General features: G+C 39.4%; 1 protein-coding gene across 1 annotated transcript; it reads right to left on the reverse strand.

The window, feature by feature from the left end:
* On the reverse strand, window positions 1–27,733 carry Tnfrsf11b (TNF receptor superfamily member 11b). The gene is made up of 5 exons (XM_034517605.2): window positions 27,460–27,733; window positions 9,169–9,535; window positions 5,387–5,578; window positions 3,447–3,671; window positions 1–1,771 (listed from the first exon to the last, which is right to left on the reverse strand). The coding sequence occupies exons 1-5, from the start codon at window positions 27,490–27,492 to the stop codon at window positions 1,383–1,385; spliced, it is 1,206 nt and encodes a 401-aa protein (XP_034373496.1). The 5' UTR covers window positions 27,493–27,733; the 3' UTR covers window positions 1–1,382.
* Window positions 27,734–27,954: the final 221 nt, after the last annotated feature.

A 27,954-nucleotide genomic window follows, 5' to 3' on the forward strand; every position in this document is an offset into this window, starting at 1 on the left:
TGAAAAATAATTTGAAAACTTTAATGATGTTATTTATGTAGTACGATCATAAAATCTTTAAATAAGGTACATTCAATTTCTCAGAGCATCTAATATTCAGATAATTTATAGTTCATACACTTTCTGACATTAAACAACTGAATACATAATGCATTTTTCTATAAAACGATATTACATCTTATACAGATAAAATTATATTATAAAAACATTCCACACTAGAAAACTGACAGTACCTATTGGAAAATACTACAAAGTTTCTATTAAAAATATATTTTATCTCTTTTATTTGTCTTAATATTAAACAGAATATTTTTTTCTTTCTAAAATTAAGTCCTACAACATTTCTCTCTAGGATTATAATATGTACAAGACATATCTGGATATGAATATAAATAGCAATACTGTAATAGTCTTACAGATATATTAGTAACTTTTACAGAAGAATATCAGCTTTTTAATAAAAGCCTTTAACACAACTGACATCTCAAAGCTTTTTATGTTAGATATTCCCATATTCAAAGAGATCCAATGGAGTCTTGATTTTATTTCTATTATTATTATTTCCAGTTTAGTTACTGAATGCAATAATAAGAGGACACATAGTCAGTAGATACTGAACCAGACATGACAGCTGGACAAACTATTGGGGATTTGTTGAACTTTGGGGGAGATATCAATTCTTTCTCTGTATAGTAGTTTCTTTTAGTACCCTGAAACAAAGCCAGCCATTGTTGATGTAAGAAATAAAATTCGTTGATCAGTTTTTAAACTAAAAGTACGTTTGAGTCAGCTTAGGTCCAACTACAGAGGAACAAGAAACACTGGGCTCTCGGTGGCAGTCTGTTAAATAAACTATCACAATTCCCCCCCACCCCCCACGCTTGTCTAGTTAAGTCTGAAACTCAAATAAAATCTTCAGAGGGAAAAACAGCTAACAGTCAAGCTTGCCTAGAAACCTAGAAACGTGATAAGGCTCAAGCACCTGATAATCATTATAGTAAACAGAATGTCATAGACTATCAGATGCAGAAGGAAAGACACCTTCATCTAGGGATGGCACATATGATAATAGAAGCCTTCTGATTACTCAGTCTCGAGGAGAGGAAGGAAGGGACCCATGTCTGAGGCTATAACAAATTTCCTCTGTTCTCACTCAGTGTGCTTGATTTTCTGGCTGTGCACCTGGCTTTGTACAATTATAAAACAGCCTGCCTCAGTCTCCCAACTCAGAGTCCCCAGTGTGTGTGTGTTGGTGGGCAGGTCTTCATTCCCATCAACTGATGAGAAGGGAATCTCGGTGCCGTTTCAAGTGCCTGAGAAACAGTCTTGTCCTCCATCAGTTTTGGCCCATCCTGAAGCAACAGCCCAGGGACCATTTCTAGTTATAAGCAGCTTACTTTCACTGATTGAACCTGATTCCCTATCATTTCTAAAAAGAGCTTCTGATACAATCTGTACATGGTGAAGCTGTGCAAGAACCTGATGGTCTTCCTCAGACTGTGGGTGACGTTTTTGGGAAAGTGGAATGTTTTCAAGTGCTTGAGTGCGTACATCAGGCCCTTCAAGGTGTCTTGGTCTCCATTTTTGATCCTCCACAGGCTGAGTAGCTTCAGGAGCTGCTCGCTCGGTTTGCAGGTCTTTCTTGTTCTCTCAATCTCTTCTGGGCTGATCTTCTTGCCAGGCAAGCTCTCCATCAAGACTTGAAGCTGCTCTGTGGTGAGGTTTGCATGGCCGATATGCCGTTGCACACTGCTTTCACAGAGGTCAATGTCTGTATGAACCAAAGAGATTCTCACATCAATCTTCCTCATCTGATACCTCGGGCAGACACTCTCACACAATTCATAACTACATTTTAAGAAAGAGCTTTGCCGTAGATGATGACTAGTTATTTCTGATTACTAAGGTGATAATAGTTTATGTTATAATATGAAATCATACAATCTATTTGAAGCATCCAAGAGCAGTTTTGTGAGAAGCTCTGGATATTGACACTGATCACTAGAAAATTATGGACTTATCACCTTTAGTTTTCCCAGTAAAACTTGAAACTTTAAAATCACATTTTAGGGGGAAAAAACTCAGAAACTATTCAGGTTCTTTATATTATAATGAACATTTCTTCAGTTGGCAACTAACCTTGGCCCTATTTGACAGGAGTCACTTTAACTAGTCTTTAATAAATATACATAGCACTGGAGAAGCACCCGAGTGTGGCAGATATGGGAAGTCAGTAATGGGAGTCCAAGAACAGCAAACACATAGCCTGGAGGGCATTTCAGCAATGAGCTTGGGCATAAACATAAGAAGGAGTAACTAATGTCTCTATTAACGACATGAGTCATTTACTATCCGTGAGCCTTGAGGCAACTCCGTTCATCTTTCTGGGCTGCAATGTTCTCATTTATAAAGCCGGGAATTGGGTCCTTTCACATACTGACAGTTCCTGGCTTTCTAGTTCTTTTTTTTTTTTTGCTTCAGGGCTAATTATAGGTTCAAAGAATAATGTTGTTTTGCCAGAAACACAAGAAAAGTTTTGTCTTTGCATAAATAAAAGCACCGGACTGTCAAGAGGACTAAGTCTCCTAAAATCTATCGCTCTGGCTTTCCGTGTCTGAAGCTTTATGAGTGGTGTAGAAAAACTCTGTCAGATTTTAGGTGTAGCAGGGTACTTTCTGCTCCTTGCTGCTTGCATTAGGAAAACCCTCCTTCATCTCTGTGGTATAACTTCCCAAAGTCTCTTTGCACTATATATCATAAAGTGGAAAGTTTATAATATAGTGTACATAAATTTCATACAGACTGAAATTCATGTTCTTTTTGGATTTCCTCTCTCCTTCCTTGGACACCCCCAATCTTTCCCCTTTTCACCCTCTTTCTAAAGAAGATTCTTCAGGAAGCCCCACCATATGTGACTACATGCTTTTAGCTTAGCCCTTTCTTCTAAGAAGCTCAAACATTTATCAGACCTTACTAATCCTCGCCACAGGTGTTACCAAAATGGTAATTTGGATGTAGGCTATATAGTTAGGGATAATGAGAGGTTATCTGCAAGGCACTTGGTGTCTCACTGAAGAGAATTACAAAGTACAGCAGAGCGTGAAATGTGAAGCAGGAACCAAGGGACCAAAGAACCTTCTTCTAGGCAGATGTGACTAGAGCGAAGACCTTAGAAATCCGTGGGCAGAGTCCTATTCCCCGCAGCCTAATCGTGCATGTAAAGAGCACGACCTTTCTTTCAATCACTGCAGAGAATAGAACAGAACCTTCCTCAGCTGTGACAGGAATCACGTCTAAACTGTCAATTGGTGAGAAATTGTCAGTACCATCGCGATTGCAGGAGGAAAATACTGGCCCCACTACATAGACAAATAGTCTAATTCATATTTTATGACAACTAGGTGTCTTTGATCGCCTATTGACTCATTTACTTCAGGAAACAGTACCTTGGATGATCTTCTTCACCATTTCCTGGTCTCTGTTTTGATGCTTCCACAGCTTCAGGAGCTGGAAAGTTTGTTCTTGTGAGCTGTGTCTCCGTTTTATCCTCTCTAGACTCTCTGCATTCACTTTGGTCCCAGGCAAACTGTCCACCAGAACACTCAGCCAATTCGGTATGATCTTGGTAGGGACAGCAAACCTGAAGAATGCCTCTTCGCATAGGGTGACATCTGTAGGAAGAGTGACCAATAACAAGATTCACTGAAGGCTTTCACTTCCTGTAGTCCTTCCAACAAAAACCAAGCAAACAAAGCCAACCACAAAATGAGTATGGGGGCTGAGTTTTCTGTGAGACAGCATGCTAAAATGGGAAATTTGAATAGACAGTTTTTTGTAGGATGCTCTTAATATAGAGACTGACTAGGCTTCTGTGTTATCTTATATTCATTCACTTCCCTTTGTCTTTTTTTGGGGGGGAATGTAACATTAATAAACATTTAATGAGAATTTAATATGAATACCCAGAAATAAATGACAAAAATTCCATAACTTAATGCAAATATTAGTACTTTGTTAAAAGGTTACTACTGGGTACCTCAAGGTCAAATGAAAATCAAACCACAAAACCACTCCCTAGAAAGAACTTAAACAATAATCAAAATAGTGTATTACATTTATGTGCAATCACGATAGTGTATTATTTTATGTGTAGTAAACATATAGTTTCTCAGTAGGAACAAATGTATATATAGGTGAATGTTAAACCAATAACCACATACATTTTTTTCTAAGTAAATTTCACAGCTTTTTTATAAATATTAAAGTTTATTAAGTAAAGGACTTAGCATATACTAAATTCTCAATTAATTGCAAAAATAAAACCCATGTTAAGGCTAGAATTAACTCTTTTCATTAGCCTTACCACTCATTTTATTTATTTATTTATTTATTTTAGATAAGAAAAAAGGTAAATTAATTAAAGGGTCTGATAATGTAGTGAAAAATATTGGAAGTGGTTTGGAATTGTAAAATATGCCTGTGTTCATTCTTACATTTCATGGTTTTGTATAATAAAGAAAGACATTTTGGGACATCACGTTGGTTTGTGTCAGTTTGACCTGCACATGAAGGCACAGCATTGGTATGTAAGTCCCACAGTGAAGTGTTGAGATTAGTGTAGAAGCAGGGGCCAGGGTAAAGAAATCTACCAATAGAATCAACCAAAGGGAGCAGTTTCTTCTATTTGTGGTGACTACAAGCAAATAAAGAATTTAACACCACCAAAGCACCTTGGAGTGCTGAAATAGATCTATGAATATGACTGGTAGTAAAGCTAAAATTTCAGTTCTCATTTCTAAAGTTTATGTCATTTTTAGTTGCCAATTTTTAGTTTAGCTAATACAGACATTTTAAGAAATTATTAAAAATATATAAAGTTAGTTCTACAATTTGATGTTGGCTAATTTGTTTTCAGGTGATAAGCTTGATGCCATCAATGGGTTATTCTTGATTTTAGTGTGAGAGCACTGGAAAGCCTCCAGCTTCTTGCCTTGTACCTCCCAGGATCAGTGAGGAGATGCAAGGTTTTCTATTGTTGTTTTGTTCTGTTTTGTTTGTGTTTTGTTGTTGAGATTGTTTGTTTGTTTGTTTGAGTTTGAGCTTTCAGCAGCTGTTAGGCTGGTTAAGTATCAAGAAATTCAAAATGTAGCCAGACTGGGTGTTACCCACCTTTAATCCCAGTGTTCTGTAGGTAGAGGCAGGCAGATCTCTGTGAGTTCGAGGCTAGCCTAGTCTACATAGTAAGTTCCAGGAAAGTCAGGATTGTTACACAGAGAAACTCTGTCTCAAAACAAACAAAAACAAACATAAAATGCAAAATGTGAGTTTGTGTTCTTCTTTGAGAGGGCTATGCTGAAATGCTAAGAAGACAGTTGAATATAGTTACCTATTCCACACTTCGGTGTTGCTTCTCTGTTTCCGGAACATACATTGTCATGTGTGGCATTTCCTTTCTGAATTAGTAGGAGTCCAAGTGCACTGCAGTTCGTGTGTTTCTTACAGGGTGCTTTCGGTGACGTCTCACCTGAGAAGAACCCATCGGTACATCTTTTGCAAACCGTGTTTCGCTCTGGGGTTCCTGTTGGAAAACACCCAAAAATTTAGCACCTTCTTCCCCCCATCTTTTCTCTGTAGTCAGTGACTTAGCGCAGTTCTCGACAAAAGTTCTCTCCAAGTTTTTACTGCTACTGTGTATTGCAGGAAACTTTCAGAGTTCCCATTTTTCACTTCATTAGACAGAGATAACAAAACTTCTATAGTCATCCCCTCAGGCTCTTTCCCCTTCTTGTAATACCCGCACACGTTTGTTGTGCTATTACCTACAAAGATGATTCTGAAACGGGAGATGGAAGGAGAGGAGGGTGGAGTTCTCATTAGTGCTGCCTGTGACAAAGTGCCAGTAAGGCTTGTCAACCGTATTCTTTGTGCAATTATTCCTGAAGAAACCATCAAGATAAGTGCTGTGTGTCTGCTTTACTGTCTGTCACTCTTTGAAGTCAGTGCCCATTCAACGTTGCACCTGCTTCGTTAAATTCCAATCACTTCTTACGGAAGTTCTTTCTCTCCTAGATCCTAATTGGGAACTGTGCTAACCTTGAGAAGCCCACATTACAATAAACTCTTGAAGGTGGTGGTGAAGTTGACTGCTGACTCCAATCGTATCCCCAAGATTGAGCTACATGATAAACAGATGATGATGATGTGGTGGTTGTTTATACTGTTGAGTAAATCGCATGGGTAAATCTTTGGGAAAGATAACTATAAGGATATTTTACTTTGTGCTTCTAAGGCATTCAATACATTTGAAGACATCACTGGATTTGAAAACTCTTGAGTTGAAAACTTTGAATACAGATGCTACTGAAAATAAATATATTCAAACCCTGGACTCTATTATGCATGAGCGCAGCAGCACACATTATAGTGCATTTGCATATGAAAATATCTCCATCTAGTGTAAGCTGGCTGAACAGATTTAGACCTCAGTATTCAAATGTAGATTGCATAGGCCAGCTCTGGCTCTTGCAAGATAACAAACACAAAAGAAACAAATGAAAGCTACAGAAAGTTATTAAGTTTCATTTATTAAAAAGTTCCTGCTCCCATTTCATTGTGTTGTTTACCCATCCTGGAAAGGAAAAAAAAACAAAACAAAACAAAACAAAAAAAACAGTAAAACAGTGTGGTTCTAGTCTCAGCTCCTGTTTCTTCCTTTATAAAAAAAAAAAAAAAATGATGATTCATTGCCCTGTAAAAAAAGATAAAGGGCTACCAGAGATGGAACAGAAGGGAAACCACAGCCCTGAAGTCTCACATAAATGCTGTTTTCAACACTACAGTGACATTGTCTTAAGAGCCACCCTCACAAAACAAAGAGGACATACACTGCATGCAGCGTGTACATCCTTGCGACATCCCTCTCCTTAAATGGAACCCAACTCCATGCTAAGCTCTACAGTCTTGTAAGTAGAAATATTTTGGCATCTAGTCCCTGCCAACTTATTGGGACTTAAGTGTGTGGACCCATGAATCCATTTGCCAACTGCCACATGATTTACACGGAAAGAAATTTTATCACTCTTCAGGTACAAGTTTGTGGCTTGAATTTTCTGATGTCACCTAACAAGAGGTCATGGGTATAAAATAGCTCTTCAGGTGAACGGTCCTTTCGAATTCTTTAACAAGAGGAATCCAAAGAATAATTTGTTGGTAGGCTTCCTCTAATAACCTCTGGGAATAGGACTTCTTTTAAAATCAACAGAACTTTGGGGTCTAAAAAAGATGTAGCCATCTAAGTAATGATTTTGCCTCATTAGTATGAGTAAAAATAACAAACATGTAACCTGACAGACAAAATGTGAAACACTATAGTGACAAGATGAATTGTAATTCACTAAGACAGCCCATGGTAACTAGACAGGAAGTCGGGGACTGGCCAGCAGGAGGATGTGAAGAACAGAATATGAAGCAATCTTGACTTCAGAACAACAAAAATAGTTATCAAATATTTTGTAGAATAATATCACACAAAACTCCGTGCCTTTTGGCCTGGAAACCTCTCTGCAGAACCACCTTGCAGGTTTTCAGGGAAAAAAAGGTTAAATAAAGTCTACCATAGTACATCAGAAGAAACCGTGTATCTTTATTCCAAGTCTTCTGGTTACGTGTTGCTTGGCCCTACAGAAATATTTTCATGTTTATGAGTGCAACAACTTTACTGTTTCCACAATATTCAACTTTTAAGCTGCACAGTCCATGCTTAATTTCTGTACCTGAATCTATTCAACCCACATCGCTAGGGTAAGAAGGCTAGAGTTATTCTACTTGATTGAGTCCCAAAGTATCTCCCAATAAAAAGCAGGAAATAACAGTTCTTTCTCCTTGAACTGTACAATGTGGTGGTATTACCGTGGTCTTTTCTTTTAAAGCTTCCCTACAAAAGGGACTAAATAGATTTCAAATTTTTGGTTTTGTTTCCTTTCCTGAGAGAGTCACACACTTATTGAATAGCCTAGGCTGGCCTGGCACTCACTGCATACACTTGGTTAGCCCCAATCGTGTGACCATCCTGGATCTCCTTTGGCCTTTGCTAATGCACCTGGTATTAACTGTATATGCTTCCTGTGTCTGCCTTCAAACCTAACATACTGGTCATTCAAACTTTAACCTGTCACAAGCAATCCATGTACTAGGCCTCTCAACCAGGAGCAAATTGGCTTCCTGCAATGGAAGGAGGCCTGCAGCTGGTAGCTAGTTGCTAGACTCACAGGTCTTAAGGGAGTCACAGAACAGGCGCCCACAGAAAAGAATGGTCCATCTTGTATAAAGAGCAATGAGTTAAGAGATCCTGCTTTAAAATGAGTTATAGCAAGTTATAGGGATTCCTCTTTCTTCCCACTAAGTGCATGCTCTTCATTTTCTTAAGCCACAAGCAGTTGTAATCTACAGTGCAGCTTTGTGGCTTTGTATGTGTGCTAGAAAAGGAATAAGGATTTTAGCTTTCAAAGTTTCTCACTAGCCCCAGCCTGTGCTGTTGAGAAAGGGAGAAGGGAGAGTATTTGTTTATACACAAGGACTTCCTGTTTGCTTGACAATCTGTTTTGTTTAAGATAAAGAATAAGCTGGTTATCGGGTTTACTACTGTCTTCATCCTCCCAAGCATTCAACTCCCATGCCAAGAGGAGAAGCAGCTTCATTTTTAATAATGAAATGTTTTTCCCCTAACCGTTCCCATTTTTACATAATTAATTATAACTGTTCATTGTTAGTACTCCAGAGTCTCATTAATATCAGCATAATTACTCTCTTGGTATCGATTAACATTTCTGATGTTTGTCAAAAAGCACTGCAGACTGAAACTGTCCATGCCAATGTGAAACATGGTGGTATATGTCATCATCTCTCCATGCAACTCAGACCACGGTCCTTTAAAATGGAGCAATTCATCACGTATCTCATTAGGGAACAATTTGCTGCATTTGAGATTCCTCACTAGATTACACTGTAGTGGCAAAGGGTCCCCTTGAGAAAGGTCCTTTGGAAACAATCCAGATACACAGCACACAGCTAACAGGTACCTTTTATCAGGACAAGTGACCCCTAAGCTAGCTGCTGTGCAGCTTTACATGGTCCTCCATGATTTTGCTATGCCCCATATCAGATACTTACCAGCCTGCACCACACCCAAGCCTGGGGGACAGCTCCGGTGCTTCAAGCAGAATTCGAGTTCCAGGTAGCGCCCTTCCTCACACTCACACACTCGGTTGTGGGTGCGGTTGCACTCCTGCTTCACAGACTGCAGTTCCTTGCACACTGGACTGCAGTACACACACTCATCACTGGTATGCCAGCTGTCTGTGTAAGAGTGGTCAGGGCAGGGGAGACACAATGTCTTTCTCCTCAAGGTGCAGTGCTGTTTTAGGTAGGTGCCAGGAGCACATTTGTCACACAAGAGTTGACGACCAGTTTCTGGGTCATAATGCAAGTACTTTGGAGGAAAGGTTTCCTGGGTTGTCCATTCAATGATGTCCAGGAGCTAGAAGAGACATGGTGGTTTATTAGGGTGGAAATAGGGTGGTAATTCTATGCCAAGACAATATCTGAGTCAAAAGTCACTAACCCCTAACCTTAATGCCATTGCCAGGAGCTCAATACACAATAGAGGTTCCAAAGCCATGACTTTGTTTCCAGATGTTTCACCAATAGCCAAGAAGATAGATGGCAACGCGTGAACAATGTGATGCAGACTCAAAGAAGAGTGCAATAAAAAGAACTCAGAATAGCACTGCTAACACATGGGGGTACCACTGAATAACCATTTGACCTCAGGGACTTCATTACCCAGGTCTCAAGATCATCTCCTGATTAATGTGTGGATGAACTGGTCACTCTCACAACTATTAGACCATCAAGGTCACTTAGACTCCTTGTTAAAAATGTAGACCACCAAGACTTACACCCTGAAGCAGTTATGGTTCTCCTCATGAGGAGTAGGACTTATGGATTAGCAATGCAAAGGAACAAAAGTACTGTGTTGATGCTAACGTATGGAATGGACATACTAAGAATTGTTTCCTCATTGACTTTACTAGTTATTGTGGGCTAGACTCTGTTCTAGGTACTCCAGATACAGCTCCAAATTAAATGGCTCAAAGACTCTGCACCTGGGAGTTTCCAGTTCAGTTAGAAAAGGAAATACATATAGGCAAATGAAATAAAATGTTAGAAAATAAGCATTATTTCAAAAAAAAATAAGTGGAAAAGCAGGTTAAGGAGATGTGAAACATGGAATAGAAGATGAGAGTATAAATTGTTAACATGGTTACAGTAGTTGAATTCAGGACCAAATAATGGCTCTTTTAGTTTCCTTGATTAAGGCTTAATGATAAAAAGCAACGGAATAGAGTTGACAAAGTGGGGAAGTACATCATTGACAATGGCCATTCGTAGCATGAATCATTCATCCATCCATTCATTCAATAGATCCATGTGAAATGTCTACTGGAGTCAGGAACCAAGAATATGCTGCTGCACCACACACAAGCACAGTTCCTGTAAGCTTATAATCCACCAGGAAGAGTCCTAGTATTTTAAGATTGACATTTTCTCCAATGAGCATGCTGGCAGACAGTCTTGCCTCTCATCTAGAAGATGGAATGGCTGTCTTTGCTTGGGTTAACTTGGGGAAAGATGAGGGAGCAAGCATGGTTTCAGATGCCACCATCCATCTTAAGAAGTCTGTGAAGCAAGGGAGTCAACAGGAAAAAAAGGACCAGCGGCATATGAATTCCCTCTCTTGTTCTACATCCCCAAAGGTCTTCAGAGAACAACTTCCCACTAATTACAGGAAACATGTTCTCAGAAAGAGCAGTGTTATTTGTGTGTAGAGGGTGGCTTGCTTGATTTTTATTGTTTGTTTTCTGGTACAAGGATCAACACTGACTGTTTACAGGTTTGGGGGAAAGAAGCAAACCAAGCACAATATTTTTTCCTCCAAACTCTCTAGTTTGTGGAACTTGGGCAATGTTCCCTGCTCACCACCACACATACCTGGGTCAAACATGCCAAGCTAGAGAAATGGAACTCCTTATTAAATAAGATATTGTTAAGACAAAGAAGACTAACTATTCCATTTCATAAGCATTCAGTTTTTTAATGTGAGAGACTCTGTTCACTTCTCTGTGGAACATGGCCAGTATCTGAGACCATATGAGCTGACAAACTGAAGGAAAAGAACAAGATACCTCCCCAGAATGATGGATCTTTTAGCAGAGTGCTTTAATGTTGAGATACTCCAACCTATAACCTGGGAATGGAGCCATGTAAAGTCAGTCCTGCTGGCTCACCAGGACACCCCACAACTTGATGGCTTCTGAAGAAAGCATGCTCTTTTGTTTCCCTGAGGCTATTTGTTGGCTTGAAAGGAGCAAAGATGAAATGACTGACTGGTTGACTGTTGATTTGAATATGCTATGAGGCCTGTTGTAAGGATCTGATTCAAATATTTCTCCAGTCCCCAGTGCTACAGCATGAGGTTTGCCTAACACAACATGCAAACCCATATGAAAGCAATGAGACATATTTTCTTTTTTTTTTCTTTTACTGTTAACTTTAGATTTCCTGGAAAGCCACTTTTGAGGGTTTTGTCTGCTTTCAGGAGGTCTGGCTCAGAGGTCTAGAGAGGCCTTCTATCTCAAGTGCTGCATCCAGGCAGGCTTCTCATCATTTTTCCTGTGGCTATTTCCACAGGGGTCAAGAAAGCTCATTTGTTCATCAGCGTCACTCCACCCACGTCCATTACTCAAACATGATGAAGACAGGATAGGAGAGGAAAGTAGTAACTCTTCATGTCCTTCACCCTTCAGAGCCACAAAAACGCCAACAACTGCATAGTACTTCTAACTTGGAAACACAAAGATTTAAATGGTCTAAAATCCAAAATTCCTGACTCTCAAGTAGGTATTCAAGAGCATTTAGATTGTGAAGAAATGAGGGATTGAGATTTGGGGATTCGGTGGTCTCAGCACACACAATTATTCTTAAATCGATTTAAAAGTCAAAATATAAAATATTTCAAATTCTAAGACATTAAAACTCAAGACTCTATCATCAAGAGCACTAATGCAATCTGTATTTTTCTAGGAAGTTGACATGACACTACTGTTTTTCTGAACCAATACCATAGAAAGCAGTTATTTCTTTAAGATACAGGAAAATTGAGATTAAAGATACTTAGAGAGAAAATGGAATAAACAAAGTCTGGATTTAAGAATTAGAGAGTAATTAGTAGATACACTTTCCTCAAGGCTACCATGTGGAATTATTATCCTACACACTTTTAAAACTCAGAAAGCTCTGAGGAACAATAAACTTGTTTTCAGCAAGTTCAATTGGACCTCTGTGCTTTGCTTGGGAAAAAAAAATTCCACTTTAGTAAAAGTAAAAATTCTGTGTGGTCAAAATTGGATAGTTAGGTCTCAATCTTTGGTTAGCCCCAATTCCCACACAGAATTTCTGGATTTGGAGTTTGGACAGGGGATGGGCAAGATTAATACAGCTCTTCTTCTCCGTCCCTTTTCTCACTTCCTTTCCCATTTTCTGGATCAAAGGCAGAGACATGGTCTTAATGTTAGTTATTGTTCCTTTGCCGCCTGATAAGATTTAAAACTTAATAAGGGTTTAAAAAAATGCAATCTTCAAATATCCCTGAACATCTGCAGAGACTGGGGTACATATATAAATGTGTTTGTTAAACCTGAAAGTGCTTTTTACAGAAGGGAACATCCTTTCCATGTTTCATGTCTGGTTGATGAAAGAAATTAGGTATAGCTTTCTTTTGCCTTTCTATTTTTTTTTATCTGTCCTCTTTCCATCTCCTGTCTCTCCTTTATCTGGTCTAATCTCACATTCTTGAAAGTAATCTAAAAGTCCTACACTCTACTACTTTACACCAGTCTGGGATTTTTTTCTAGAAGCTTCCATACTACTTTTCTTGAAAGTGTCATTAAACTTCTACCTCTAAACATTGTATTATCCACTTCTGTTTTTAATGTTTTACACGATTAAAGAATTTGCTATTCCATGGCTATCCATCTTTCTTATCTACCGAATATTAACAGTGGGCAGAACTGAGTAAAGATGATGGGTAGACTTAGTTAGCCCTCTATTATCTTTTCTAGTTTAACCATTGCTCTTGGTTCTGACAAACTAGTCAAATGAAGTCAGAAACAAATATCCTAGTCCTTTCAGACTCTTAACTCTACCCTATTTAGCAGCCTCATTGTATGCAGACAATTTTATTCCAATCACCACTTTTCAGATTCACCTATGTTTTCTATTCCCTCTCAGATGACAAGCGATTTGACTAGAGCCTTCTATTGGTTTATGTGACTTTATGACTTCCTAACAGCCAAAAGAATACACTTCCTCTGGCAGGTTTATTTTTGCATTATGCAATACAGACAGTCCCATACTACTGGGCTTGCTCTCTGGTCTGCAGAACCATGAATGACCCAGTGGGTTTCCATTTATGGAAGATTCATTAAAAGCATCCCACGCAGGTCCTGAAATAGTCACTTGGTTTGGGAGTTCCTTTTGTAATCCCTCGTCATGATCTTTGCCACAAGGAACTATTTGAGGACTGTCCAGAGTTAGCTAAACGTCTGGTCAGTGTGTAAACTCTGCCATTTCCAAGTCCATCTCAGTTGTTAAAGGAAAGATCCAGGATACATGCGATTGAGAGTTTCCTGAAGATTGCTTGTAGTATAAATAATAAAACTTATTTAAAATAAGCAGTTTTCATGTTAGGTTCAAATTGTTTCTTTGTTTTTTTTTTTTTATTATTTTCATTTTGGCCCTCTGATTTTATCCATTCCCCCTTCATTCCTTAACTAATTAGCTCATTCAGCAAACATTGATTAAAACAAACACTATTCTCTGAAATGAATACATATATATATATATATATATATATATATATATATATATATATCACTGAAACATCCCCACCCCCAAGTGAAGGCAGAAAAAGAGACTAGACATGATAATAAGAGAGGGAAGGGTAGAGGACTGTTGGCTGATTTTACTGGGAAAGGCTGAATTTTGCATCTCCTGACGTCTCTATTAATTTCTGAAGATAGAAGTATCAGCATATATGAATAAAGAGAAGGACTTTAGGTGGAAACTTTCGCTGTTTGTTTGTATGAGATCCAGTGATGATGCTAAGCAAATAGCTGGAAATACATACTGGTAATTCAAAAATGCAACTGAGGACCCAGCTTTGAAGGTTCTGAGCACATAAATGTCTCTAGGAACAGAGCAGATACATCACCTAAAGATGCTGTGTATAAGCAGAAAAGGGGAAACACACACTAATTTTTAGTGTTTGTATATATTTGTGAGATGAGATAAAAGGGAGAATGTAACAGTATATGAATGTCATGGACAGTTTGTGAGAAACATGCAAAATTGGTCATGAATAAAGTTTGAAAAGCCTGCAGTCTGGAAACCCAATATGAACACCGATATGCACTGTCCACTGGAGAAGTTGCATTTAGACTATGTTAAGCAGATTGCAAGCTTAGTTCTACCACTGCCTCGGTGACCCTCGACCAGTAATTTGTGTCTAAAATGAGAATGATTCTGATTTTTGTATTTTCCAAATAATCTGTTTCAAATAAATAGTAATATAGAAACTTATTTTAGCAAATGGTCAATATTGGTTTTTATTCCCTCATGTCTATAGGCTAGAAACTTTTCCTTCTTCTCCAGCAATGCATAAACGTGGGTGTCGTATCTTAGAATCCAAGCAGTTGATATGTGGAGGCATGAAAATCAGAAGATCAAGATCATAGTTGGTTCTATATAAAGTTTAAGACCAGTTTGGAGTTCATGCGACTCTGTTTCCAATATATATATATATATATATATATATATATATATATATATATATATATATATGTGTGTGTGTGTGTGTGTGTGTGTGTGTGTGTGTGTGTGTGTGTGTGTGTGTGTATAAAATCTTCCCAACGATGTTTTGGTATCTTCCCAATGATGTTGCTTGTTCCTACTTTTTTTGGTTCTGCCAAGGGATTTAAGGCTGGTCCATGCTTTTTTCCTGGGCGATTCAGGGTTAAGAGTTGGTCTCCATGTTCTTTGAATGCTTCATATGAGTTTGTACAGATAGAAAGTCTCTGCTATAGCTTGATATTTACTCAGTCCAATAGACAGGTTGAATGCCTTCTGTGTAAACATCAGATAATTGGAGATTATACAGCACAGGTTAACTATCTACAGTGAAAAGGATACTCTTGCACAGACATGCACATAGCCTACATTTCCTCGTCTCTAGAAGTACAGAGGTGAAAGATCCACCTAGAGGAGTATTTTTTAATGAATCTGTCATTTGCATGGAGTTTTGTAAGCACTGTTTCATTTGGACTTAGCCTCCATGAGTAAAGGCAGTTCATTGGAAAGGTTTATCTGCTGCTGCCAGGGCCCCTCTTGGGGAGTAGCCTGCTTAGTAATTTCTACAATAGCCAGTTATTTGGCTCAGGGTTATGTCTCCAGGTAAGGAAGCAAAAGCAAGTGAATTAAATCTCTTCATCTCCACATCTGTGCTCTCCTGCCAAAAGCTTTCCCAGGCAAATGAGGGAAGGGAAACACAAACAACTATGATTTATTAGAAGAAGTGCTGGGCCAAATTTGATGTGCATTTGCTTCCCTGGAGGCTGAAGAACCGTCTCCAGGTAAGATGTAACTTTCAATGTAATTTTTGTTCACTTCAGAAGTTTCCTTTCCCTTTACCTTTCTGAAGGCATTAACATTAATTAGCAGTGTTTTGTTTGTGCTTAGAATCAGTCCTAATGGACAAAAAAAAATTGTTTATGAGGTTTTTGCAGTGATAGAAAACTGTTACACGTGGTTAACATTTTACTGATTAAACAAGTTGTAAAATAAAAATAAAATGAACCGAAGTAAAAAGTTAACATTCAGAAAGAAGGAATTGCAGATACAAGTTAACACACACACACACACACACACACACACACACCACACACACACACACACACCACACACACACACACCACACACACACACACACACACACACACACACCACACACACACACACACACACACACACACACACACACACACACACACACACATCATAGAAATCTCACCCATATGGGTCCCTAGATCCTAACAGTTCTTCTGTTGGTCTCATGCTAATTACCTTTGTGGAGACATAATATTAGTTCTGGAAAAGAACACCACAGAGTACTGGTTGCATAGTTATCTCTACTCAGCCGCCCTTGACAAGCACCAGGCAGGTCTTGGAAGGCTCTCTCTCTAGCTACAGTCCCTGGCTTCTGGAGCTGAGAAGTGGTGGAGTATTTTAGCATGTTGATACTTCTGAACACAATTTTAAGATTACAACTTATTTTTATGGTCTTTTCCTTGGAAGATAACATATTGCTCACGATACCCTATGGATCCTTTTGATGACTAAGAATGCCTATTGTTGTCTAATTAACACATGTCCACAGGCCATTGTTAGAAGAAAAGTAAGGAAAGCTATGTTAGGGACAAAGTGAGATAAAAGCTAGAAGGAAAGGTGGAATCAAAATAGCATCTGTGTTAAATAGGTAGCTATTCATTGTCTGCCTATGATGTCTGAAGGATCGTATCATCCATTCTGTATGACATGGAGAAAGATAAGAGCATTGTGTATTCTAATAGCACTATATAGTAGGCTGTAGGCGAAGCTCATTCTTCACATTCCGCTATTCTTTATCCTCAACAGCCACTTCCAAGGAGATATGATTAACTCCATTTTAAAGATTTAAAAAAAAAAGAGTCTTAAGAGAGTTGAATGACTAGTCAGAGATAACAAAAATTCCATACCTTTAAGAATTTAAACCCAACCCTACCTGAAACTAAGCCTCTGACTACTGACTCTTCTTGCTGTAGTCTTGGGTATAAGCTTCCCAGACTCATGAAAGAAACAGACATGAAGTAACTATCATATGATGTAAAGGTATCATACATGTGTCACTAGACTAGCTACTCAGCTATTTAACCATTTCTCTATCAACCATTCATCAATATATTCACTCAATTCAATGCAGAAATTCTCCTTTTTTCCACTGAAGTTGCTGACACAATGTTTTGGTAGAAAGACAAGAATGGAAAATTAATTACACTTTATGGCAAGCAATGGATCCTCAGTGGTGCATCTTCTTGTATTGGCCCTTTCCTTTCCCACCTCCCATTACATGCTAGATTCCTTCCCCAGGCCTTCAGTGTCTAAGACATCGGCTTCTTGCCTTATACTTACTGTGTCACCTAGGGAATTTGGACTTAGATTTATAACCAGTGATTCAATCCAATCTTCATAAAGATCATTGCAAAAACAAAAACAAAACATATCCCTTTGAGCTAAAACGCTAAATGAATCGGAGAAGGAAAAAATGAATACATGGAATCCTATTTTCTAGGATTTTGCCTAAGGGCCCAGTCTGTTCATCCTTCACACCAGCTGAATGCCTTTTTTTCTGATTTGTTGATATTTTTCAATGGACTCGGTGATTAGACATTAGCATGCTCTACTACAGAAATAGTAAATATCATCATCATCATCATCATCATCTTATTTGGTAACTTTAGGGAAAAATTACTGAAATTAGCGCAAACTACTTAACTCCTCTGAATTTTCCAGTATCTAGTTTGTAAATTTCTGTATCATAAGATTCTTATTAACAAATACGTGGAATAGTATATGTCACATGTAGGTGTGATAGTTATTGTAAAAGGTACTATGTCTTTCTATTTTATATTTTCACCCTCTGTGGTCATTTCAGTGTGTTGATGTTATAGATGAAGGAATCTTTACAGAGTGAATGTCAGCTGGAAGCAACGAAGGAAAAAACAGTACAATTTGCTAGGTGATGCTCATGGGTGTTTTAATTCAGCCTAAGCATCTGATAGTATGTCTACTTTGCAGCCCAGCTAAGACTTTCTGTAATGCCTAAAGTTTTAATTTCTATCCAAAAAAGTGTTAGACCTGAGAAAGAAACCATCTTTATGATTGGTTAAGCAATCTTTATTTAGACTTCCCATCCAGTTACCTCTCCCCAGTTTGAGACTTCAGAGAGCAACCTCCCACTCCTTTATGGGGAAGGATTAAGGTTGATAGAAAACATCTGTCAAGATAACTGGCAGTTAGCACCTGGAAAAAAGAGTAGGGGGACTCAAAGCTAAAAGTTTAGGAAACAAAAGTATTCTTGTAAGGTAAGGAGACTTATATAAAAATGTGGTTTATGTTTGGGTTTCACGAAAGGTGTTCTTCTTTGTGAAGCCTTTAACCATCATTTTTGGGTTGTGATGCTCTTCAAAGTTACTTACCTCAGGCATCACACAGACTGGGATGTTGGCTACTTGGTCAGTTAGGCCTGATTGGGTTCTGTTAGGTTCAAATAAGCAACTTCATAATCTCAATACCTGCAAGCAACACTGAAGGTGTAGTTTTTACTTGTGAACTGTCCCAGTGGCTCTGTCAACAGTCAACGATTTTTGTCTAATAAGTAATTTTTGGAAATTACATATATGTGTGGAAATTTGAGGAGAAAAATCAAACAACCAAAAACTACGGAAAATTTTGGGTGTAACATCAGCAATATGATGATGCTTGGTTTTGAAGTGAAGATATCATTTTATTTCACCAGTCCTCTGCTCGAGGTGCCCATATCCCCCCTCATTCTATCCTCATTAGATGAAACTCCCTACCAAGCTTCCAGATAGGAGAGCAACTGAGAATGCTTGGCCAACACCCACTAATGATTATACCACCACACAGTAAACACCATCACACCGTCACAGACCAGCTATTTCTTATTTCTTTGTTTTTACTGGACATTAAAAGAAGATACAAGAAGAGTGTGGTTAGGGAGTTCTGCTGTCAGGCAGCTGGTGTATTATTCAAGTGTAGATTTTAATGGTCTTGCCAGGCTACCTATTACCATGCATGGTACGCCTAAAGATTTGACATTTATTCCAAAGAGCAGTGTGCAGTTGTCAAGCACTTCTTTGTGAATATAGATTCAAAGAAAATTTTGCTCAATGACTCTAAAGAGATTGCTTGTGACCATAATTACACCTCTTCAGCAAGTCCTGGGAGAATGTCTTGAACTTGGCTTTTAACTAACTGGAGGATGCATAAAGCTGCCCACATTGCCAATTTCTATGCATGCCAGCTGATGGCAAGAAGGAGAAAATGGTTTTGTTTTAAAAGAATAATTCATGACACTCAAATATATGTTACGCTATCTAAAATTAGATAACATTTCAAAAAGCTGTGGCCTTGAGTCATCTCTTTGACTTCAAGCACAGATCAACGGAACAAAGGGATTATTGTATTAATAAATATTCCTGTAATGTTTTATAGATAAACAAGTCTACTTCATCTTTTGATACTCAGGGTATGCACCAATATATAATCAATTAACTTTTAAATTATAGCAGACACTCCATATACCACCAGGCTCAGCTCCTCTATTAAGCAGAGACATAATGGGGTCACTGGGTAAACCTTGAGGGTGAGGGTTGAACTAAGGAACCAGGGCCCTTGAGTCCTTTCTGCCTTACGTTTGCAAAGTATTGCCACACCACTCTGCATCTGGGATGATGACTTACATGGAGAGTTTTGGTAGTGTTGATGCACACTCATGGGGAAGGGATATTATAAGAAACAGGCTCTTGATATCAACAGTTTCCAAGGGTAAAACACGTAAGTTTTGAACAAGAAAGACATTTAAAAAAAAAAGGTTCTGTATTTGAACAGTGTGACTAAGTAGAAGAGGAAGACCAAGACTCCCCAAAGAGCAAGAGCAAAGTCAGGACAAGGTCCACGGTGAATTGTAGATCATGAAGAAGAGCAAGACAGAGACCAAAAGAAGAATAAAGATAAAGCAAAGTCACAAGTAAGAACTAGAGTAAGAGGAAAACTGGAATCCGAAAATGTACAAGGATACAGGACAGCAGAAACAAAGGGGGTGGGGCGGTCAGCTACCTAACAAGAAGCAGGGCAAGGCCACTAAGAATTTTGTATCAAAACTTCAACAGGAAATTAATTCCCCAAAGGCAGTGACTGCCTTAGAGGAACCATGCTCATGGCCTGGTTTCAAATCCAAATTAGTCTTCTCACCCATTTCTCTGTTTTATTTATGGTCATATAAGAAACATTTAGTAAGAGTGTTGCCGAAGTGCGTGACGGGTTGAAGTGAAGGCCTTGGGCTAGTCTATGTTCAAAGATGCTCCACTTCTCCTATGAACATAATGCTAATTACCAGGGTCAGAACAGATGGAGTTACTCATCCAAGGGCTTTAAGTTAAATAAAATAACAATGCCATACAGCGTATTTGTTCAGATTGAAGATCTTACGTGTTCTCAAACACAAGACTGCTTAAGAGAGTAGACAAATGAGTTAACTAGCTCTAGAAACAGTCTGCACTCTCTTTTTAATGTATCTTTGCTTTCTTCTTTTTTATATGTGTATGTGTATTTGTATGTATATAGACACACACCTGTTTGTATATTCATGTGTGCCTACATCTATGCAGAGGCCTGAGGTCAAATTTGGATGATTTCCTTGGTAGACCTCCACCGAACTCATTGATGTAGTCTCTCAACATAAGCCACAGCTTGGTGTCTTGACTTATCTGGCTGGCCAATTTGCTCTGCAGATCACTTGTCTCCACCTTGTGAACACAGAAATTACAGGTGGGCCACGATATTCACCTGTCACTCTGTAGGTTTTTCGGGATACAGATTCAGCTCCTTCTGCTTTCATGGCAGGCACTCTATGGAGATAGCTCCCTCCTTTTGCATCCCCTATCAATTTCCTGTCTGCAAGCTTAGATACTTGTGAGAAATTGCATGGAAAAAAATGTATCTGTGCAAACCCTTGGGAAACTGTGCTGCCTTATAGGCAGGAAAACTTATTCTCCTGAGCCTGTAGAGTCCACATCACTTACTGAGGCTAGTTTAGTGTGAGGAAGAGAGGGTACCTCACATCTCCTTACCTAATGTGTTGTAACAGTATTCTTATCCCTTACAACTGTCTAAAAGTATTCTTTTTTTAGACTCTCTATGCTAGTTATTCCAAAATATTCTGTGGTAATGAGTTCCAAAAACTAATTATATGTCCCATAAAAATACTGTCCTGGTATCTATTTCAAGTTGGCCGAACCTCAGTCTTTCTTCTTGCACAGATAGTTTACAGATGTTGCTAGGATTTCTGACTTCCTAGTTCCTGCTATTGTGGGTTGCTAAATGTTATTTTGATTTTTGTTTTCTTTTCTAAACATGATTGCTACTGCTGCTCTTATTTGCATTTTGTTTGCAAGGCTCTCAGTAATATAAATGAGTTTGAAAGGCACCTACACCCTTCCCTCTCTTGTCATGTGAAATTAGCTTAATTGTCTATGGTAACCAGCTGGACTGTTAATATTATTTGTGTATCAAGCCTGGGATCCTTCTAGGGACTTAAATTTTTTGAGTCTAATAATCCCATCTGTGATGAGATCTTTTTAAAAAGATTTAAAATTTGTCATGGAAAAACTGAATATCTAATGCTCAAATATAATACCACAAGACCTGTGTTCTATCCATTTAATTTTGTTGCTTTCTTAAGAATGAACATGCATGAAGGTTTTGAGTCTCCGTAGTAGAAATGCATACTATGATATTTAAGATATGGGCCAGATGAGGAGAAGTTTACATTAATATTTGAGAAGTCAAGCCAACCTTAGGTGGTTATATTATAATAACACATTAGGTGGGCAAATTCTGTTGAAATGTACATGGAGATTTCTAGTTGATTGCCCTGTACTCTAGAAATTTTTACTGTAGCTCATCGAACTCAGCAAACACATGCATCACGATGGTGGAGACTTTGGAGCTATAAATGAAGAAGATAAAAATCTGTGCTTTCAAAGAGCCCATGTTTTGTGGAAACCCCATCCTTGGAGAAGTTCTGGAAATTGATGCGGTGCTTCTAAGGGTACCATGCAGTGGCCCTTTGATATCCCGAACAACCGAGAATTATTATATGGCCTACAAACCTTCTAATGTACTATTGGAAGCTGATGCAGAATAAAATAAGTGAAAATTATTTTGTGTCCAATAAGATACATGGATATATATGTATATACACAGACATAGATAGATGATAGATAGATAGATAGATAGATAGATAGATAGATAGATAGATAGACAGATATAAAATGTCACTGTGGTGGTTAGCTTTAATTGTCAAATTGACATTACCTAAGATATCTGGCAAAAGATCCTCAATGAAGAAGCACCTAGATCTTTTTGGACTGTAGGATATGAGCATGCCTATGAGGGATTCTCTTATTTCATCTAACTTAGGTGGAACCTTTCACACTGAATGTGGATATCACCATCTCCTTAGCAGAGGTTCCTGAGCTGAACAAACAATCAAGCAAACCAATAGGCACACATTCATTTCTCTTTCCTTCTGACTGTGGAAGGGACTAGCTACTTAATGCCCACCACTGTGTCTTTTCTGCTATGATAGACTGCAACCTGGAACTGTACGGCAAATAAACCCTTTCTCCCTGTGCAGCTTTTGATCAAGGCATTTTATCACAGCCACAGGAATGAAACGAGGACTATGGTCCAGACCTTTGTTGGAACTCTATTTTATTCACACAGGAAAGACCTTTTTTATCATTGCTGTCCAAAATGAGTTTTCCAGGAATTTAGAAACACATGGTTTGGTAAGAATTGAAATGAAACTAAAATTTCTGGCAAGATTGTCTCACTTTTTTACAATACCACAGCACCAAGCCAAGCCTGATCAAGTGTTTGGATCACCTCTGAGACAAGCCCACCCCCATCTCTTCATGCCTAGCTGTGTCTGTGGTGCAAATGCCAGCATATCATGACTTCATTATGACATCTATTGAAGCTTGTTTTATTATGAATTACTTTTCTTTTATTACTTCTTTATAATATAGTTATGTCAGGATATTGATTTTGTAAAACTTATATGTGTCAGCAAAAGACATGTACACTGAGTCTCATTTCAAGAGACATGGGGGTTGTTACAAAGGATTTATTACAAAAGTGCGTGGAAGAGAATGCCAAATATAATAGAGAAGTCTGTCCTATGAAGGAAAACATAAATACACTAATAATAATACACCTTCACTCCATCAGAGCAACATAATTGGCAGGCAAACACATTAGTTCTTGATTAACTTGCTAGCTAGTTCTGATAAATGTAAAGATTTTTGTATTATTTTGGTGTATTTTAAGCTCCTCCCTGCTCCTTTTGGCTTCAAAGTCTAAATGAAGACTGAAGGAAATACTCTTGGTTAATGCTATGCTAAGGAAAATAGTGTTTTTCACAGAAAGCCTTTATACAGGGGGAGCATGTGGGTTGGAAGCTGTTGAGAGCAAAACCCAGAAGGCAAGTTAGTGGATAGGAAGACAGGAACAGCAGACTGTGAGCTCAGTGTTCATTTGGAAACCATGACCGTGGCTTCTAGAACTTCCTGAATATGATATTTGGCATAGACTGCCTTCTTACTCCACCAGTGGTATTTGGCTACTGTGGTTTTTAGCATAAGAAGTCAAATTGAAAACTAGATTGACAGATTGACGTTAGGAACTGTGCTGAAGATTGCTAGGTGACAGAGGCCAGGAAGGTTGCTATGGACATGGGGCAGGGCTGTATGGGGTTGAATATATGTCAAATTCTTCTAGAAACAGTTTAAGCACAGATATTTTCTGAAGGAGGAGGAAGAGAGGAAAGAGGAGGAGGAAGAGGAGGAAGAGGGGAAAGAGGAGGAGGAGGAAGAGGAGGCGGAAGAGGAAGAGAAAAAAAGAGGAGGAGGAAGAGGAGGAGGAAGAGGAAGAAGAAGAGGAGGAGGACGAGGAGGACGAGGAAGAGGAGGAAGAGGAGGAGGAGGAAGAGGAGGAGGAAGGGGAAGAGGAGGAGGAAGAGGAGGAAGAGGAGGCGGAAGAGGATGAAGAGGAAGAGGAGGAGGAAGAGGAGGAGGAGGAAGAGGAGGAGGAAGAGGAGGAGGAGGAGGAGGAAGAGGAGGAGGAGGAGGGTAGCAGCAGCAGCAGCAGCAGCAGCAGCAGCTAGGCAAGCCCATAAACTCAGTGGATGAGGTAAGAGGAGAACAGACAAAATAAATAGAAGTCAAATGTCAGAAACTCCAAGACTATTACCCTAAAAGAAGAGCAGAACACCAGGCAATTTTCCTGAGCAAAGAGCAGCTGGATCTGCTTTCCTTCTGTTCCCCTCCCTTCTGGCATGGAAAGACAAACTCCAAGCTTGGCTATGAGAAGTTCAGGGAGGGTTCTGACACTGCATGATGGATGGTGGAGGATTTAACAACAGTTAAAGCCAAGACCTAAGTCAGACATGTTGATGTTCTCTGCTCACCTAGTAATGCATGGTAACAAGAAAGGAAATAATTCTGGATGATGAAGGGTGCCTCCTTGCAAAAGATCGCTCTGCCGGATCGTGCTGCTGAGCATTCTAGGAATGCTGACCTAAAGACTGTGGTCCTCCCTTCACCAGCATATCTTCTACTCTCACAGAAGAACCTAGAATAGAATTCACTGCATGGTTTTCCATCTCTTACTTGGATGTCTTGACTTCATCTCCACCAATAACATGTCCAATTGCTCCCACACAGTGAGAGTGGGAGCTCATCCCTTTCTTCTCTGAGTATCGTCAGTACTTCTGGTATATAGATGATTCTATATCATCTGCTAGTTGATTGTTGTCATACACGTAGTGGTAACAAGAAGCAAAGACTTCAATGGTTGTGTTAATGTATGAACACCCTTTCCCTGCAGCCAGATTATAGAAGACAGGAACTTCAGAGGGAGGAAACCCAGTCTGTTGCTCCTCAGGCAAGTGGTGTGTGGATATTTGGACTGGGTCTAGTGGAGAACCACCATGTTGAAACTTCCCTTATGAGCTCACAAAGGAAGGCTGGGACTTCCTTTTTAGCAACTGGCATAGCATATGCAATATTTATCCCACATCTGCCTCTTTCCACAGGCTGTGAGGTTTAGAAGGCAGGAACAACATCTACCTGGAAGCTCACTTTGTCCCCAGTGTGTAGTGCAATGCCTCAGATGATGAGTCAAATATCTGTAATGATTCAGGTTTCTACAGCTACGCCTCTCTGTTTACCAGGGGAAATACGGCCTCTTCACATGCAAGCACAGTCTGTCCATTACCAACCATTCATAAAATAAACTCTACCTTAGCAACCAAAGAATGAGCAAGATCCTTCCTATTCATTTATATATTCAAGACACGTTCGAAGTTTTCTCTTCTGATAATGTTGTATTATCTAAAATGATTATCTACATACATATCTCTGTATATTGACCACCTATAAAATTATGACTTTTTTCCATTTATGAACAGTTATGGGGAGAAATATATATGTTATTTAGGGAAAATGCAAAATGTAAAGGCAGAATACAAGAAGTTGGAAAGAATAATAATAAAAAAAAAAATCACCACATTAACCATGGGGTAACTTATACCAGCCAAAACCTAATTAAATTTTTTTTCATGAGGCCATAGAAACATGGAATTCTGTACTGAAAGCAAATGATTTCATATATCCAATACTAGTGAGGGATCTATGAGAAGTTTGACAAGGGCGAGTGTGAAAAGTACATAAAGTTCATACATGAAGTTTAAGTACATGCCAAATCAATTTGTGCCGTGTATTATTCTGCCTAGGAACACAGTGGTGAAAGGGAGGGAGGGATGCAGGGACCTTTATGGGAGGTACTGATAATGTAGCACTTTCTGACAGCTCACCAGTACTCAGTTTGATGAATTCATTTAGGCACTGCCACCTGTACAAGCACTCTGTGCTCATCACTCTTTTGAGACTGTCATTTATTTATTGTGTGTCAGTGCAGGTACACATGTGCCAGAAGAGTGTGAGTGGAGATCAGAGGATGCCTTTCAGTTGTCAGGTCTCTCCTTCCTTCCACACAGGGAGCCAAGGATCAAACTCATAATGTTTTACCTTTACCCACTGAGCCATCTCACTGTCTCTAAAAATTCCACTTTTTAAAGAGTTCTTAGTGGAACTGGAGGGATGGCTCAGCGGTGGGTGAAGAGTGGTTGCTCCTCCAGAGACTTGGGTTTCATTCCCATCACCCAGGTGGCAGCTCACAACTGTCTGTAACTCCAGTTCTAAGGGACTCAATGCCCTCCTCTGGCCTCAGTCAGCACCAGGCACATAAGTGATGCACAGTCATACATACAAGCAAACCACACACACACACATTAAATTAGAAATTATCCATATATACATTTTAGTGAATTACATATACATACACATGAAGTTGGCATATTTATGTATAGTCTCCTGTCCACATTTTCTTGAGTGACTCTGCTATTACATATGCATGTCCGTGTGTCCCTGAAGCTAAGAGAAAGATTGCATAGTTTTTAAACCTCACTGTGTGAGCAGGAGGCTGAAATTCAAACACTGAATCTAATGCATTCCAGACAGAGAAGTCGCTTAAAGAGAGAGTTCGCTGTCTGATTTGTAACTTTATGTGTTTCACAGGCTACTGATGTGAAGGAAAGATATTTGAGGCATGGAAAACTTGTATATGAACCCAAATAACAATTTTCCAAATGCCTAAGCTAAGAGAGAAAGAGAGATAGAGATAGAGATAGAGATAGAGATAGAGATAGAGATAGAGAGAGAGAGAGAGAGAGAGAGAGAGAGAGAGAGAGAGGTCTATTTTCCAAACAGCGTTTCACTATTGTTGAACTGATCTGGTGTTTAACTCTATTCTACAACATGACTATCATTAGTCTGTTCATATTTTTCACACTACTGAAGTTGAGAACCAGATGAATGGAATTTTATTAAAATAGTAAATTGCACAGATAAATAAGAGAATATTTTTCTGTAATGCCCATAAACACATATGTAAGTTAGGCTAAGATGCTTCAGACTACCCTCCCCATCCAAACTGTTCTACAGAAGTTTCAAAAACGTCTGTTCTCTCTTTCCAACATACAGTCCACTTCACCTGCAGTAATAAAAAAGTCAGGTCAAGTGAAGGGATGGCGCTCTACATAAAACATAAGTAAATAAATAAGATAAATAAAATGGATAAAAAAAAAACAAGCAAAACGTCTTAAGACTCCTCTCCCAGTGTCTCTCTGCCATCTGCATAAACTCAGCAGGGACTTTTCATAGAAAAGCCATTCACTCTCCGGGGCAGCCTGCTGTAGCTAGAAAAAGGCTTCCTGTTTCAACCAAACCCCAGCTCCCTCCTGAGATAGCCGGGCTTGGTCCCCATCATCCTGAGGGGAGGTCCCGAGCTCAGGTGGTCAGCAGCCTCCTGCCCACGACTTACCACCAGGAATGCGCAGCACAACCACTTGTTCATTGTGGTCCTCGGGAAACCTCAGGAGGCAGCGGCTGGGGCAGTGCTAGGTGCGTCTCTGCAGCCCAGGCGGTCATGACGTTTTATATAAGGTCTGGGCAACAGGAAGTATGCCCTGCCTTTGATCTATTAAGTCTACCAACCTTGTACCTTTCCTTTTTAGGAACCCTGGGCGCTAGTGGTAGGGCTGCTGGACTCTCCGGGGTTAACGCTTTAGGAGCCGGAGTGGGAGGATCCTGAGCGGAGGCGTGGGGCAAAGGGAAGGGGATGACTGATTTCTGCAGGGGGGTGGGGGGAGAGGGGGAGAGGAAGAAGAAGCTCAGGTTCCGCTGAGCTGTGGAACAAGGCGGCAGCTGTCCGCTGCCTCTGAGGGTTCTGAGCCTCTTCCCGCCAGCGGCTAGCCTCAGGGCAGCTATGACCTGCGGTGAGAGGCTGGGTACACGTGGGGGAGCCTCTAGGCAGCCT

The sequence above is a fragment of the Arvicanthis niloticus genome, chromosome 13 (assembly GCF_011762505.2).
Source record: "Arvicanthis niloticus isolate mArvNil1 chromosome 13, mArvNil1.pat.X, whole genome shotgun sequence".
In the NCBI taxonomy this organism is placed as follows: domain Eukaryota; kingdom Metazoa; phylum Chordata; class Mammalia; order Rodentia; family Muridae; genus Arvicanthis; species Arvicanthis niloticus.

Coding starts and splice junctions, on each gene's coding strand:
- Tnfrsf11b (XM_034517605.2), bottom strand. CDS start 27,492: ATGAACAAGTGGTTGTGCTGCGCATTCCTGGTG. Junction 9,536..27,459: donor TGTGCTGCGCATTCCTGGTG/GTAAGTCGTGGG, acceptor TGTCTCTTCTAG/CTCCTGGACATCATTGAATG. Junction 1,772..3,446: donor GGTGAAGAAGATCATCCAAG/GTACTGTTTCCT, acceptor TGGTTCATACAG/ACATTGACCTCTGTGAAAGC.